General features: G+C 40.4%; 1 protein-coding gene across 1 annotated transcript; it reads left to right on the top strand.

The window, feature by feature from the left end:
- The first annotated feature begins 47 nt into the window (after window positions 1–47).
- Window positions 48–12,717, top strand: rrp12 (ribosomal RNA processing 12 homolog). Its single transcript, XM_032553190.1, has 34 exons — window positions 48–265; window positions 1,141–1,370; window positions 1,483–1,566; window positions 1,686–1,762; window positions 1,850–1,955; window positions 2,043–2,159; window positions 2,277–2,415; window positions 3,019–3,146; window positions 3,233–3,331; window positions 3,408–3,499; window positions 3,584–3,695; window positions 3,793–3,893; window positions 3,998–4,112; window positions 4,196–4,338; window positions 4,428–4,549; window positions 4,827–4,891; window positions 5,522–5,684; window positions 5,774–5,928; window positions 6,007–6,074; window positions 6,182–6,275; window positions 7,432–7,590; window positions 7,681–7,761; window positions 7,845–7,950; window positions 8,032–8,139; window positions 8,233–8,390; window positions 9,051–9,142; window positions 9,221–9,379; window positions 9,452–9,621; window positions 9,710–9,820; window positions 9,895–9,941; window positions 10,054–10,132; window positions 11,437–11,504; window positions 11,590–11,672; window positions 11,750–12,717. Exons 1-34 carry the CDS (start codon window positions 127–129, stop codon window positions 11,850–11,852), a joined length of 3,873 nt encoding a protein of 1,290 aa, XP_032409081.1. The 5' UTR covers window positions 48–126; the 3' UTR covers window positions 11,853–12,717.
- Window positions 12,718–12,946: the final 229 nt, after the last annotated feature.

The raw sequence follows: 12,946 nt of genomic DNA, 5'->3' as shown, positions 1-12,946 counted from the left end.
CATACCAACATAACGTCGAATTGGACTCGACAGCAAATCTTGTGACGTCATCCAACGAGCGACGGAGTCATCTGGAGCTCCACAGTCAGCCAAGTGGAGAAACGTGATTATTTTCGGCCCTGAAAAATGGTGAAATCAGGGAAACTTCGGTCGGGGACCGGGGTCAAGTTGAAGCGCTGGAAGAAAGGACACAGCAGCGACTCCAATCCGCAGACCAGCCGGTTCCGACAGGCGGCGAAAAGCCGCTTTTTCAGCAGACCCAGCGGTAAGAGATACACACGTGGGTCTCAGAGAGCTAACATCAGCCACACTAGCCATTTAACTTAGATAACTTTATCTGTTACGCTGCTTAGCAAACACCCAGTATCATACTCTCAGGAGTAAATCCCCCTGACTTTTCTGTTCAGTCGGTCTGTAAAATCCTAAATGGAGTTTGTAAACACTGAGAAACACACTGGTCATTATTTGACATGATTACTTCACTGCTGCAGTTTACAACACAGAGGCATAACTGGACATAAGTTACAGATATTCATGTATGTTTGCCTATTACCACTTGCCTAAAAATTTTAAGGAATGCAGTTTTAAGACATCAGCCTCTAATATAATTCAGGACTCACAGGACAGTCTGGATAAGTATGAAGCTTTATTAAAGTATTTTTTATCTTTGGATAAGGATAGAAAATCAGTGGAACAAAAATATTAATAGTTTCACTTTATCTTGTTTTCTGAATGATGTAATCATGATGTAATCATGTTAAACAAATGGGTGTTTATCCACCCATTTGTTTACCATTCATTCACCACTCTACCTGATTCATCTGTTTATCTGTATACTCTTACAAAGTTGTTTTCTTGCATATTCCATACTCTTTTTTGTAATGAACCATTACATGTGTGGTGTAAAAACAGAAAAGAGGAAAATATTAAGCTGTAAATTTTTTTTTAACTTTCATGGAAAACTTGTGTAGAAACTATGGATGTAATTGTCTAAACAAGCCTGTAAACACAATGATAAATAAATTTATGTGACATAGTAAGTCGGGCCCTCTTAACTCTTTTTGTGAATAAATGTTGAACTTTAGTTTTTGAGTGACAGCAATGAATTGATATCTTTCCGTTTTGTTTTTACTTCCACAGCGAAGAGCGACCTGACTGTTGATGCTCTCAAGCTTCACAATGAGCTGCAGGCTGGGCCCCTGGAGCTTAATGCAGAGGCCCGTAAGGATACTCAAATGGAAGAGGAGCCTGATGAGAGACTGTCGGAGAGAACATCGGGCACCTTCCTGAGTGGCCTGTCCGATTGTTCCAACCTCACATTCAGAAAGGTGCAGCGCTTCTGGGAGTCCAACTCCGCTGCACATAAAGAGGTAGGACTACGGGTGTATTGCCTGCCCCTTGCATACTCCCAATTTCTAAACTTGAGCAATATTTTGTAGCATATCTGCACCTGCTGTAACTGAGTCTTTTGATGTTTGCCAGATTTGTGCAGTTTTAGCTGCTGTTACTGAAGTGATCCGAAGTCAAGGCGGGAAGGAAACAGAGACGGAGTACTTTGCTGCTTTAGTGAGTGTTTCACTGGTTTATATTTTGTTTAAAGTTTGTGGTAAAAAAAAAAGAAGAAAAATCATCCCCTTAGATTGATTAGCTTTATTTCTAATTAGTCTGTTTTTGATTTTTGGTAGATGACGACCTTGGAAGTTGTGGAATCAGAAGAATCTCAGGCTGCAGTGGCTTATCTTCTCAACCTTGTCATGAAACGGTAGAAATTAGAAAACGTTTGTCTTTTCCATGACTGAACATATTATACCTGATTAATACTGACTGCTCAGTGTTTGGGTGTCACCAGTGTTCCAGCTCCAGTGCTTAAGTCCAAGTTCTCAGACACCACCAAGGCTCTCATGGACATCATGTCTAAACAGGTTTCATCTGATGCATCTTCAGCTCTCAGATGGGTGAGAGGATTTTCCGGTTTGCCTTTGTGTTGTTCTGTTTTCACTCTGTTTTTAAATCTATATTGTTTTTTGCATTTGCATCTATAGATCTTGTCCTGCTTGGCCACTTTGTTGAGGAAGCAGGATGTTTCTGTCTGGAGCTACCCATCTACTCTGCAGGCTTATCATGGTCTGCTCAGCTTCACGGTGCACAGCAAGCCAAAGGTCACTCCCACTAGCTTAAATAAACAGAAACCTTATTTACTTTTCGTCCAAAAAATTACAATGCAAGATTTTTCTTACAAGTGATTGTCTATTTTGTTTGTTTTTTTTCCCCCTCAGGTCCGTAAAGCAGCTCAGCAAGGCGTTTGCTCCATTCTTCGAGGCAGCGACTTCCTCTTTACTGATGATGCTCCAAGCCATCACCCTGCTGCCATCACTACAGCCAAGTTTTGCATCAAAGAAATAGAGCAGGCAGGAGGTGAGGCATCATGGTTGTTAGTTTACTTAACTGATGTAGTAAAATGTTCACTTTCCAGTTAAAGGATTTAATTTTATATCTAGTAATTAGTTAAAATCAGCAAATTTTGTACACAAAAACAGTCAGGAAGTGAATTAGGTAATATAAGGATCTGCATTTAATGTATGTTGTTGGGATTTCACACCATAAACCAACACAATGTATTCATAATTGTGATGCAGACTGCAGAAAGGTCAAATATAAAGCTGTGGAGAAGTTTAAAGCTGGGTTATGCTATAAAAGAACAAACTGTATGCAAATGTTTGCCACATTTTAGACCACAAAAAAAATTTAATTGTGTTGTATGAAGTTTTTAAAATCCCATTGTGGATTAATGTGACAAAATGCAAACTAGTTCAACTGATGTGAATAGTTATGCAAGGGTCTCAGCTGATTATACTGAAGTAAGTTTCGAAATGGCTGCAGAAAATGTTTGGAAGACCATGTCCGGTCCAAATGTTTGCTTTTTGAAAGTTGTGGTGATCCAACGAGAGAACATCCTCTTTAGCAAATATATTAAAATGTGTCCGATGAGCCGTGAGTTGATCTTTGGCACCTCGTCAGGTAGCAAAGAGGACACCACCACCCTCCATGTGCTCTGCCTCCTGAAGGAGCTGATGGGATCGTTTCCTCTGGGAGCCGTTAAGTCCTGCTGTGAAACTCTGCTGCGTGTCATGACTCTCAGCCATGTGGTGAGTTCCCCCAGCTGCAGCTACTTTGGTGCTTCTTTGGACTTTTTTTTTAAAGCAATTCTTCTTCTGTTTGACTCGGCTGTAAGATGGTAACAGCCAGCGCCATGCAGGCATTTCATCAACTCTTCATTGCGAAGCCGAATGCATCGTCCCTCTCTGCAGAACTCAATGCCCAGATCATCACGGTGAGACAAAAGCAATGTGCCCCGTTACTCCTGGCGTAAAATCTGCTGAAGACTCACTCTCAGTTGTCTTCCTCAGGCTCTCTATGACTACCTTCCCAGTGAGAATGACCTGCAGCCTCTGCTAGCCTGGCTTACCGTCATGGAGAAAGCACATGTTCACCTGGCAAGGTATAGTTGGTCAAGATTGGAGAGCGAGATTGAAAGGACTTTTCTCAGGTGTGTCACCGACCTTCTGTGTGTCTTTTGGTCCAGTTTGCAGAGTTCTCTGAGTTTAGGTCACCTCCCTCGGCTGTTCTCTTCTACCATGTCCTGCCTGCTGTCGCCTCACACACAGGTGGTCTCTGCAGCCACCAACACACTTAAGGTAATAGGCACTGAAACTGACAGCAATTAAACTTTTCGGTGTTGTTTTTGGTGTGTGCATATGCTAAATGGTTATGTATGATGTCTTTATATCTCAGAGTTTGTTGACTGAGTGTGTTGCTCCTCACATGGAGGAAATGGGGATGATCACTGCCACCGCCTCTGCAGGGAACCCCTCATATGTCTGTAAAATGTTTCGGTAAGATCGCAGATAGTTTTTTGTGTTTCTTTTCTTCTTTTTTTTTACCGTTTTTTCATAAGTCACTACAAAACTACTAACTGTCTGTACTTGCATTTTTCCAGCATTGTGGAGGAAGGATTATCCTATCGCTTTCATGCCTCATGGCCCTTTGTGCTGCAGATCCTTGGTTGCTTTTACAGAGCTGCAGGAAAACAAGCTCACCCCATCATGACTAAGGTATAGCCTTGACATGTTGAAACCCTTAAGAGGATAAAGAATAAAATGAAGTGGACTGACACCTCTTCCCTTGTGCTGGACAGTCCCTGCAGTCCCTGTCAGACCTGCGCTCCGTCCCTCAGTTCTCCTTCAGCGGGGAGTTGGACCTGGCTGTGGGAGGCGCTGTGGAAAGCATGGGGCCTGAAGTGGTGCTGGCTGCTGTGCCTCTCAACATCACCGGCTACAAGTACGACGCCAAAACGACAGGATGTTCTACTGTCTTTACTGTGATTTTATTAACTTTTGCTTGTGTTTTCTTGTCGTTTGTTTTTTTAGTGATGACTTGGAGTTCCCTCGCAGCTGGTTGGTTCCAGTCATCCGAGATCACGTGAAAAACACTCGCCTCGGTTTCTTTGCTTCTTATTTTCTCCCTTTGGCCACTACACTCAAGCAAAGAGGTAAGTTACATGTTTATTGAGATAAAACTATTAACTAGATTTAGCATCTTGTATTAATGATCAGTACTATTAGCATTGCTAATAATCAGTTTCCAGATCTATTCCCTACAGAATGTAAATCGTGACGTAGCTTTGAAGTTTCCAAAAGGTTACTAAAATCTCCAAAATTAGCTATTGTTAAGTCTCTCTCTCATGCGCTAGCAGCTTGAATGAATGTGGACTAGGAAATAAAATTTTCTGTTTTTACATGCTTTAACTGGCTAATCCTGTTTTGTAGCTGAAGAGTTGGAGCAAGAAGGAAAGAAGCTGGAAGCAAAAGTGTACCAGACATTACAGCTACAGGTAACAAAAAAAAACAAAAAAACTTGTCTCATTGCTTTAACTTTTCACTTAATTTTGACTGGTGTTATAAGTGTTGAATTTTGGAGTTATTTACTTAATGTTTATTGGATCCGGGACAAGGGGTTAAAAAATATCTACATTTAGGGGAAAAACAACCGTTATTCACAAGCCCACTAGCCTAAGACCTCTGACAATATCAGTTATATTTAGCCTTCATTTTCTTCATTTCTCTTAGCATTTGCTTCTAATAATATCGAAGAGGATGTGGTAACAGTGGATAGAAATGGCAGGAAAAAGAACTCCAACAGGGTGGGGTAGGATGGACAAACAAGAAACAAAAACCAATCATTGATCCAGAATGACTTACTCCTGAGGTTAAAAAATGTCCACAGATTAAATGACAATAGAATGATAAGCTAAACACACAATCTCTGGGCCGGGAGTTTGTTCTATAATATAAAAACCCCCACAAGACTGAGAAAGCTAAAGGCATAGATAGGTAGGTCAGTGACTTCATCCAGGAAGTGAGCCTGCTAAGCTTGGATGCACCAGGCCAGGTGTACTTTCTATGGTTACAACAAACCAGATTGTGCATAAGCAAACAATGCTGATCTAAGTTCCACATTTCAGATTTGGACCATGCTTCCTGGCTTCTGCACATGTCCAGTGGACCTGACGGCGTCCTTCAAGGGCGTCGCCCGGACGCTCGGCATGGCCATTAACGAACGGCCAGACCTGCGCCTCACCGTGTGCCAAGCTCTGCGTACGCTGATCAACAAGAGCTGCTCCACAGGTGGCAAATGTTCCCAGAGGTCGTCTCTTTGTCCAAACTGTTGCATCGTTGCAGTGTTATAATCATTCCTGTATGTGATCATGTTGAAGTGGAAGAAAAGGCAGAACTGGGACGGTTCTCCAAAAACTTCCTGCCCATCCTTTTCAACCTGTACAGCCAGCAGCCTGCAGATGGGGACTCTGGTACTTACAGGATGGCTGTGCTGGACACCATCAAAGTCTACTTAACTGTCACTGATATGCAGGTAACATTTTAGCGCTTCTGTTGTGCTGAAGAGTGTTAAAATGATCTGCTTATGCAATTTTACTTTGATCATCCGCAGCTGATCTGCACATTGCTGCAAAAAGCCTCTGACCGGCTGACCAGCACGGAGAGCGTTGAGTTCACACGGTAGGACATCTAACTGGGATCCACTGGGTTTGATTTCCATCAGAAAATGATTAATATATTTTCATCATCTGTTTGCTGATCCTGTTCCGGTCCGATCTTCTTCTCAGGCTTGCAGTGATGGACCTTGTGGTTGCCATGGCTCCCTTCGTTGATGAAAGCACTATGGCCAAAACGTTTGAGCTCATAAGACCATATATGGAGGTATGTTTAATGATGCATCGAAATAAATAAAAATATAATTGAAAAGTTACTTGAATCAAAAAGTGAAACTCTGACTCTGTCTTATATCGAATAAAAACCCAAATTTCCTTTTCCCAGAAAATTTGAAACAAATTAGACCAATAAAAAAGTATTTGTAATGCAGAAAACTTACTTTTATGTACTGTGTATTAGCCGCCCGGCTAGAGCTCTTTTTGCTGCAATTACTGCATGAATGCAGAGTGGTTTAGAGTCTGAATGAATGAAGCAAAGGTTCCCTTTATAGAGTCCTGCAGCTCGACTGCATTGTTGGCTCTGGTACGTCCCATCATTCTCGGCAACCCTCTGTGGATTCTTTATAGGCTTTAGATCAGATGAGGTTGCTGGTCAGTCAGCCACATTAATCTCGTCCAAAAGAGTAAGCATTGTTGCTTTTGGCAGTGTATCCAGGAGTTGAATCCTGCATGAGAATCAGATCAGCTGCTTCACAAACTTTGCCAAGACAGGGAGGCATGAAGTGCTCTCGAATTTCTGGGTAGACAGCTGTGCTGACTTTGGACTTTATAAAGCACAGCGGGCCAAAAGCAGCAGCTGCCATGGCTCCCTAATAACACTGACTGGAAACTTGGTAGTGGTCTCCACTCCTCCAGAATCAGAGATTTTAATGTTCAAATGGAATAAACTTCCTTTATCTGAAGTAGTTGTAGCCTAAGTCCTGGTTATATATATGTGGGTTTGCTTGAGTGCCTTTTTTCCCCTCATTTTTATTTTTTGCTAAACTTTCTAATAATGTACTTCATTACAGCACTTTGGAAGCGCCTGGCTTCTTTATTTCCTTTCTTTTGAGTAAACCTGCTTGTAAAGAGGGTCAGTGACTGTCTGTTGAACAACTATCAAGTTAGCAGTCTTTCCCATGACTGTGTAGGATGTACCATTTCTGTTTTTAACTATTTTTAGTTGGTTCTAAAAAAATTATATTTTATTTTTCAGAGAAATACATTTTTGTTTGTTGCTCTGTAATGAATTTATTAACAAGATTTGTAACTTTTTAAAATTCAGTTTTCACTGTTCTAGAAAAAATATTGGTTGCCCTTGCAGTTTTTTAATTCAGGCCCTTTTTAGAAGGTTTCTTTTTTTTTTTTATTGCGTTTGTGTTCAGGCCAAAGAGCCGGGCATGCAGAAGAAGGCGTACCGCGTGTTGGAGGAGATGTGCGGAGCAGAGAGAGACGAGTGTAAATCCTTTGTCCTGTCCAACCTGGAAACTCTGAAAACTGTCCTGCTTGACACTCTTAAAAATGCTTCTTCACCCGCAAAGAGGGTAAAATCTTTATATATGTAGAAAAATATCCTGTACGCCTGGCTGATGTGATTCACTCCCACCTGACTGCTTTGTTTTTGCTTTTCTCAGCCGAGACTCAAGTGTCTTATCCATATCGTGAAAAGGTTGAATGAGGAGCACAAAGGCTTCATCACTGCGCTGCTGCCAGAGGTGCAAACGCAAATCAGAGCTGATGACAACAGACACAGACAGAGCTCATGTATTTGGTGTTTATGAGGATTTCTGCCCTGCAGGTGATCATCTGTACCAAGGAGGTTTCTGTTGGAGCTCGTAAGAACGCCTACAGTCTTCTGGTGGAAATAGGAAATGCTTTTGTTCGCTTCTGTGGGAACAAAAAAGGTGTTGCATTGTTTCTGAATACATGTAAGTTTGTAACATTGGAATTTATAAAACAGCTAACATTACCTGCCTCGTTTATAGATGCGATGGAGGAGTATTTAGCTCTGGTGTATGCAGGACTCACCGGATCCGTCACCATGATCACTTGCACCATTTTGGCATTGACTCGTCTTGTGTTTGAGTACAAAGGTGGGTTTCACTTGTATGTTTTCACCTGGACTTATGAAAAAAAATGACATCTGTGCGGCAGACTCAGTTTTACTTTTTACATTTGTCTTTCAGACTCGATAGACGTTTCCACCATGGAGCAGCTGCTGCAAAACGTCTGTCTGCTTCTTTCGTCTCGAACCAGGGAGGTTGTCAAAGCGGCTTTGGGCTTCATCAAAGTCATCCTGTTTATCATGGACCCCAAAGCTTTGGGCTCACATGTTACCCTTATGGTATGAACTGTACATTACCGGTGACAAAATGTTTCAAAGGAGCTCTCCATGACAACCAAATCAGTCAGTCCCACCCCTCCACAGAGAGTTGATACTCAGAAATGTTCTGTTTTGGATAATTTTCTTAATTTCAACAGATTAATATGTTTTTTTTTTTTTTTTTGCACTAAAACAAAATACGAGAATGTACTTTCCAACTTATATTTAACTTGATTTAAGGTAACACTTTCTGAATAATGACTAAAATTATGGGTCTGTCTGCTGGTTAAAACTCCAGAATCCTCTTTTTTAAAAAAGTAAAAATTTGTAAATATTTTCAACTGTCTTAATTCTGATTGAAATAAATGACCTGGTGTCCATCGCACTTACATAGTTTAAAAGTCACATGTACACTGCACACATAGGACATTTTGTCCAAATAGTTGCCCATTGGTGATCAATCAAACGTTTAAGATGTAAAATGTCTAAGAGAAATTGTAAAGATTTTGATGTAATTGACGTTTAAGATGTAAAATGTCTAAGAGAAATTGTAAAGATTTTGATGTAATTGACCAAAAAATTTTTTAATATTTAAACAGTAGATTAAAGGTTTAGTGCGTAAACACATTTAGTAATGAGGATATAATATGATAAAATACGTTTTGTTCCCTCTCTGTTCAGATGGAGGGAGTTGGAAACATCAAGGATGATGTAAGAAGGCATTTCAGAACCAAACTCAAGAACATCTTCACTAAATTTATCCGAAAGTTTGGGTGAGTCTCCTTCCTAGCTATGTTATTTGTTAGCATTAAGCTTTCCTTCTCCTGAAAGCTCTGATTATGGGTTTCCAGCTTTGAACTGGTGAAGAGCATGCTGCCTGCAGAGCACCACAAGGTGCTGACAAACATCCGCAAAGCCGAGGCCCGAAACAAGAGGCGGAAGCAGGTCGCAGAGGAGCAGGACGCATCGTCAGAGAGCGAAGAGGAGACGTCTAAAGGAAAAAGCGAAAGGTACGACAACAGCTCCCCACACGAAACTCACTTTCGTGTATATGTTTATCACATTCCCTGTTTTCGTTCTAGTATTGAGGACATCCTGGCTGAGTCCGACGGTGATTTGTCTGAGGATGAAGGAAAGTCTCGTAACACCCAGAAGAAATCAAGCAAACAGAAAGGGAAAGCATGGCTGAAGGAGGGAGAGGGAGATGACCCTTTGAACTTCTTGGATCCAAAGGTTTCACAAAGAGTTCTAGGTACTACGGCATTGTGAGGCTTTTTGCTTTAATCAGAGAACAATTATGAGGTTCAGAGGAGTTAAAATGATGTTTTGCTGTTTCTCAGCCACAAATCCACAGCTGAAGAAGATCACCAAGGTCGAACACGGCTTCAAGGTGACCTCAGACGGACGGCTCATCATCAGAGAGGATGACGAGGACGATAGGAAAAATAAAGGTTAGAGGAGTCCGGTGGTGTCGTTGCAAGAGCTTTATGTGTGAACACACTGACGGCGGTGCTTCTCTTCACAGGTGGAGAAGAGATGAATGATATCCTGGAGGAAGCAGGAGTGAAATCTGTGAGTTTTACAGAGCACCGTGTATTTTCCTATATTTGGAAAAACTCAAAACTTTTGTAAGCTGTTTTGCTTACAGTCGGCTTTTATTCTTTCTTTTTTTTTGCACTTGCAGAAAAAATCCCAGAAGAGAAAGTTTCAAGATGACAATTTAGACGAGGACATGGATGTTGAACCTCAATTGAAATATAAAGGTAACTAAAGAAGATATTCCTCTTAATTACTGAACTGCCTTGGAGATGAAATGACACTCTTTATCCTTTTTCTCATTTTGTTATGTTGTAACCAGAAACCTCAGTGGTGTTTTATTTGAATTTTAGTATTGATTATTTGTGAAATGGAAAGATATCGATATGTGTTTTTAATGTGCTTGCATGCATTCAAGGCCCTGACTTAGCACTTTAGTTCAGTTTGCTGAAAGAGATGCAAGTCTTCTGAGTTAAAATCCCTACCAGCCTCTGACTCACTTTTCTTTCACGAAGTGGCTCAGAGTGGATGGAGTGGATCTGTGAACATCAAGTCTGGCCACAGATTACAAATTTGGTTTTATTCTCTTCTTTGATTATGCCTTTCTGACAAATGAATGCACTTTGATGTAACCCACTCCTTTTAGCTCTGACTGTATATTTAGAGTTGTTCTGGTGGAAGGCGAACCTCTGCCTTAATCTCAGTCTTGTGCAGATTTTCTTCAAGGATTTCTCCCTGACCAGGCTCCTTTTCCCTGGTGAAGAAAAGCATTCCTACAGCAGACTGCTGCCACAACCATGCTTCACGGTGTGGTGGTTTTCACAAACTGACTTGCATTGTTAATCTTCGACCACACAAAGTGTTTTGCACATAGGCCAAAAGACTCTTCAACGTTTGCTGTATCCTATACACAGCTTGTGGGAAACTGCAGACAACCATTTCTACCTTCAATCCAGCTGAATAAAACCCATTCAGAATCACAAAAGTTACCTGACCATTTTGAAGAAAGAACAATTTATTATTTTTAACACATATGTACTTTAGAAAATGTGTCTTTATTAAACCACTATCATTTTTCCTATTTTTGAAAAACTCAAAACCTTTGCAACAAAAGAGGATAGATACGTGTTCTTGCATGGGGTGTAGAAAAATTATGGTGGGAAAAAGACTCAGTTTTCAACCTAATGGCCAGAAAAAAATAATCCAAAATAATATTACTGGCTCTTTTGGATAATTCAGTAATACAATGCAATACAATGTTCTTTTCATGCAATACAATTATTGCATGAAAAGAACCACAAAATTGCTAAAAACATTGAATTTGCTATCATTTCTAAGTCTAAAAACATTAGTTGGTTCTTTATCATTTTTAGCCCAAGTTATGAAGAGCCAATACGGAAGGGCCACAGGTTGCAGACTCGCATAAAATCCAGTTAAAGTACATTAAGGTTTTTAGTTGTGTTGTCGCAAGGTTCAAATAGATGCAAACACTTGTACATAGCACTGTGTGATGATGATGCTTTTCTCACAGCCGGCGGCTCGGGTATCCACAGACCTCTGGGACGAAGGCAAGATGCTGGATCCGATTATAAATCAAAGGTAAACAAGCACAACAATCTGCAACTGAAGTGAAGTTGCTTGAGTCTACACTGTCATTCTGAGTGTCTTTTTCTAACTCTGACAGAAAGGAAAAGGAGATGTGAAGAAAAAAGGAAAGGTGGATCCTTACGCTTACATCCCTCTGAAGAAGGACCAGCTCAATCGCAGGTATGAGCATCAGCTCATGCCATCACACTGATTTGTAGGCTTAGACTTGAGCCTAAAGTTTTGCTTTACGCCTACAGGAAGCGAGCCAAACTGCACGGTCAGTTCAAAGGCATGGTGAGAGGTGTCCAGAAGGGGGCGCAGTCTGGAAAGAAAATGCAGAAGAAAAAAAGGAAAGCCTGAAGAAGATGACTTGTATTGTTTGTTGGACTGCTTTAGTAAGGTGTGTATCAAAGTGAGAGCACACCTAGATATGTGTGTGTGTTTCAAAGATACTCTGAACATTTACCAGTTTACATCATTCAGTGGGATGGAAATGAGAATTTCTTGCTGATTATGCTCCCCTTGCCTTGTTGTTACTCAAGTGGAAGAAAAAAGAAAATCGTATCTATACTCATTTTGACATGCCCCAAATTGATTGCATTCATACAGAGACACAACAGTTTTGTTTTCATTTCCACATTTGGCCGCTTGACGTTGCTGCAGGCTTGTGTACTGTAAATTGTGATAAAGCATTGACTAATGCCATAAGGTTCCTTCAAGTGTATTAAAGTGAATTATGGAGTGCAGAGTGAACTTGCTTTTCTGTTTTGACTCATCATAAACCTGAAATAAATCCCAACTTGAACAGGGAAGTTGTTGCATTTTGCAGCTCAGCTTCGAAACTTGGGTTGTTTTTCTGACATACCGTAGTGCTGATGTGATTCATTTTCCCTGATAGGATGAAGTAATGCGAGTCATGTAATGACAGGCTGACCTTCGAGTCACTTCTGTGTTCAGTATGTCTGCATTCCTTAGGAGAAAAACAACAGGGACCTGAAGTACGAAGCAGGATTTGGGACAAAGATTAAGATTTAACCCTGGATTTCCATTGTTTTGTATGTGGTTCAGTTTTATGTAAATAGAAAGCCTTGATTTGCAATTGATATGAAAAAATCCGATTTATCCAAAGCCAATTAAATTTCACTTATGTTTTATATCCTACATGGATCAACACGCAGCTTCTCTGCTTTTTTGTCTTGACTTTAGTAAAAAAATATAAAGTTCAGAGACATAGTCTTCAATCCGTAAATAAGAGTAATGTTTGTGGATTAAAAGTTGTTTTTTATTTATGATTATCGCATTTGATTGTGGATTTAAAACTGTTAAAACAAATAAGCTTGTTCTTGCTATTGATATCCAAAGAAAATTACACTGAGCAGTAGGGCTGTTGTAAAAGAATATTTTAGTAATCGAGTACTCTATAAAATAAAATCTATAAAAAATCAGATCTCTCT

Source organism: Xiphophorus hellerii, chromosome 22 (assembly GCF_003331165.1).
Source record: "Xiphophorus hellerii strain 12219 chromosome 22, Xiphophorus_hellerii-4.1, whole genome shotgun sequence".
Lineage (NCBI taxonomy): Eukaryota > Metazoa > Chordata > Actinopteri > Cyprinodontiformes > Poeciliidae > Xiphophorus > Xiphophorus hellerii.
Note: the sequence above shows the minus strand (reverse complement) of the source record. Positions and strands in the feature narration are given on the sequence as shown.

Coding starts and splice junctions, on each gene's coding strand:
- rrp12 (XM_032553190.1), top strand. CDS start 127: ATGGTGAAATCAGGGAAACTTCGGTCGGGGACCGGGGTCAAGTTGAAG. Junction 3,894..3,997: donor TATGTCTGTAAAATGTTTCG/GTAAGATCGCAG, acceptor GCATTTTTCCAG/CATTGTGGAGGAAGGATTAT. Junction 9,380..9,451: donor TCTAAAGGAAAAAGCGAAAG/GTACGACAACAG, acceptor TTTTCGTTCTAG/TATTGAGGACATCCTGGCTG.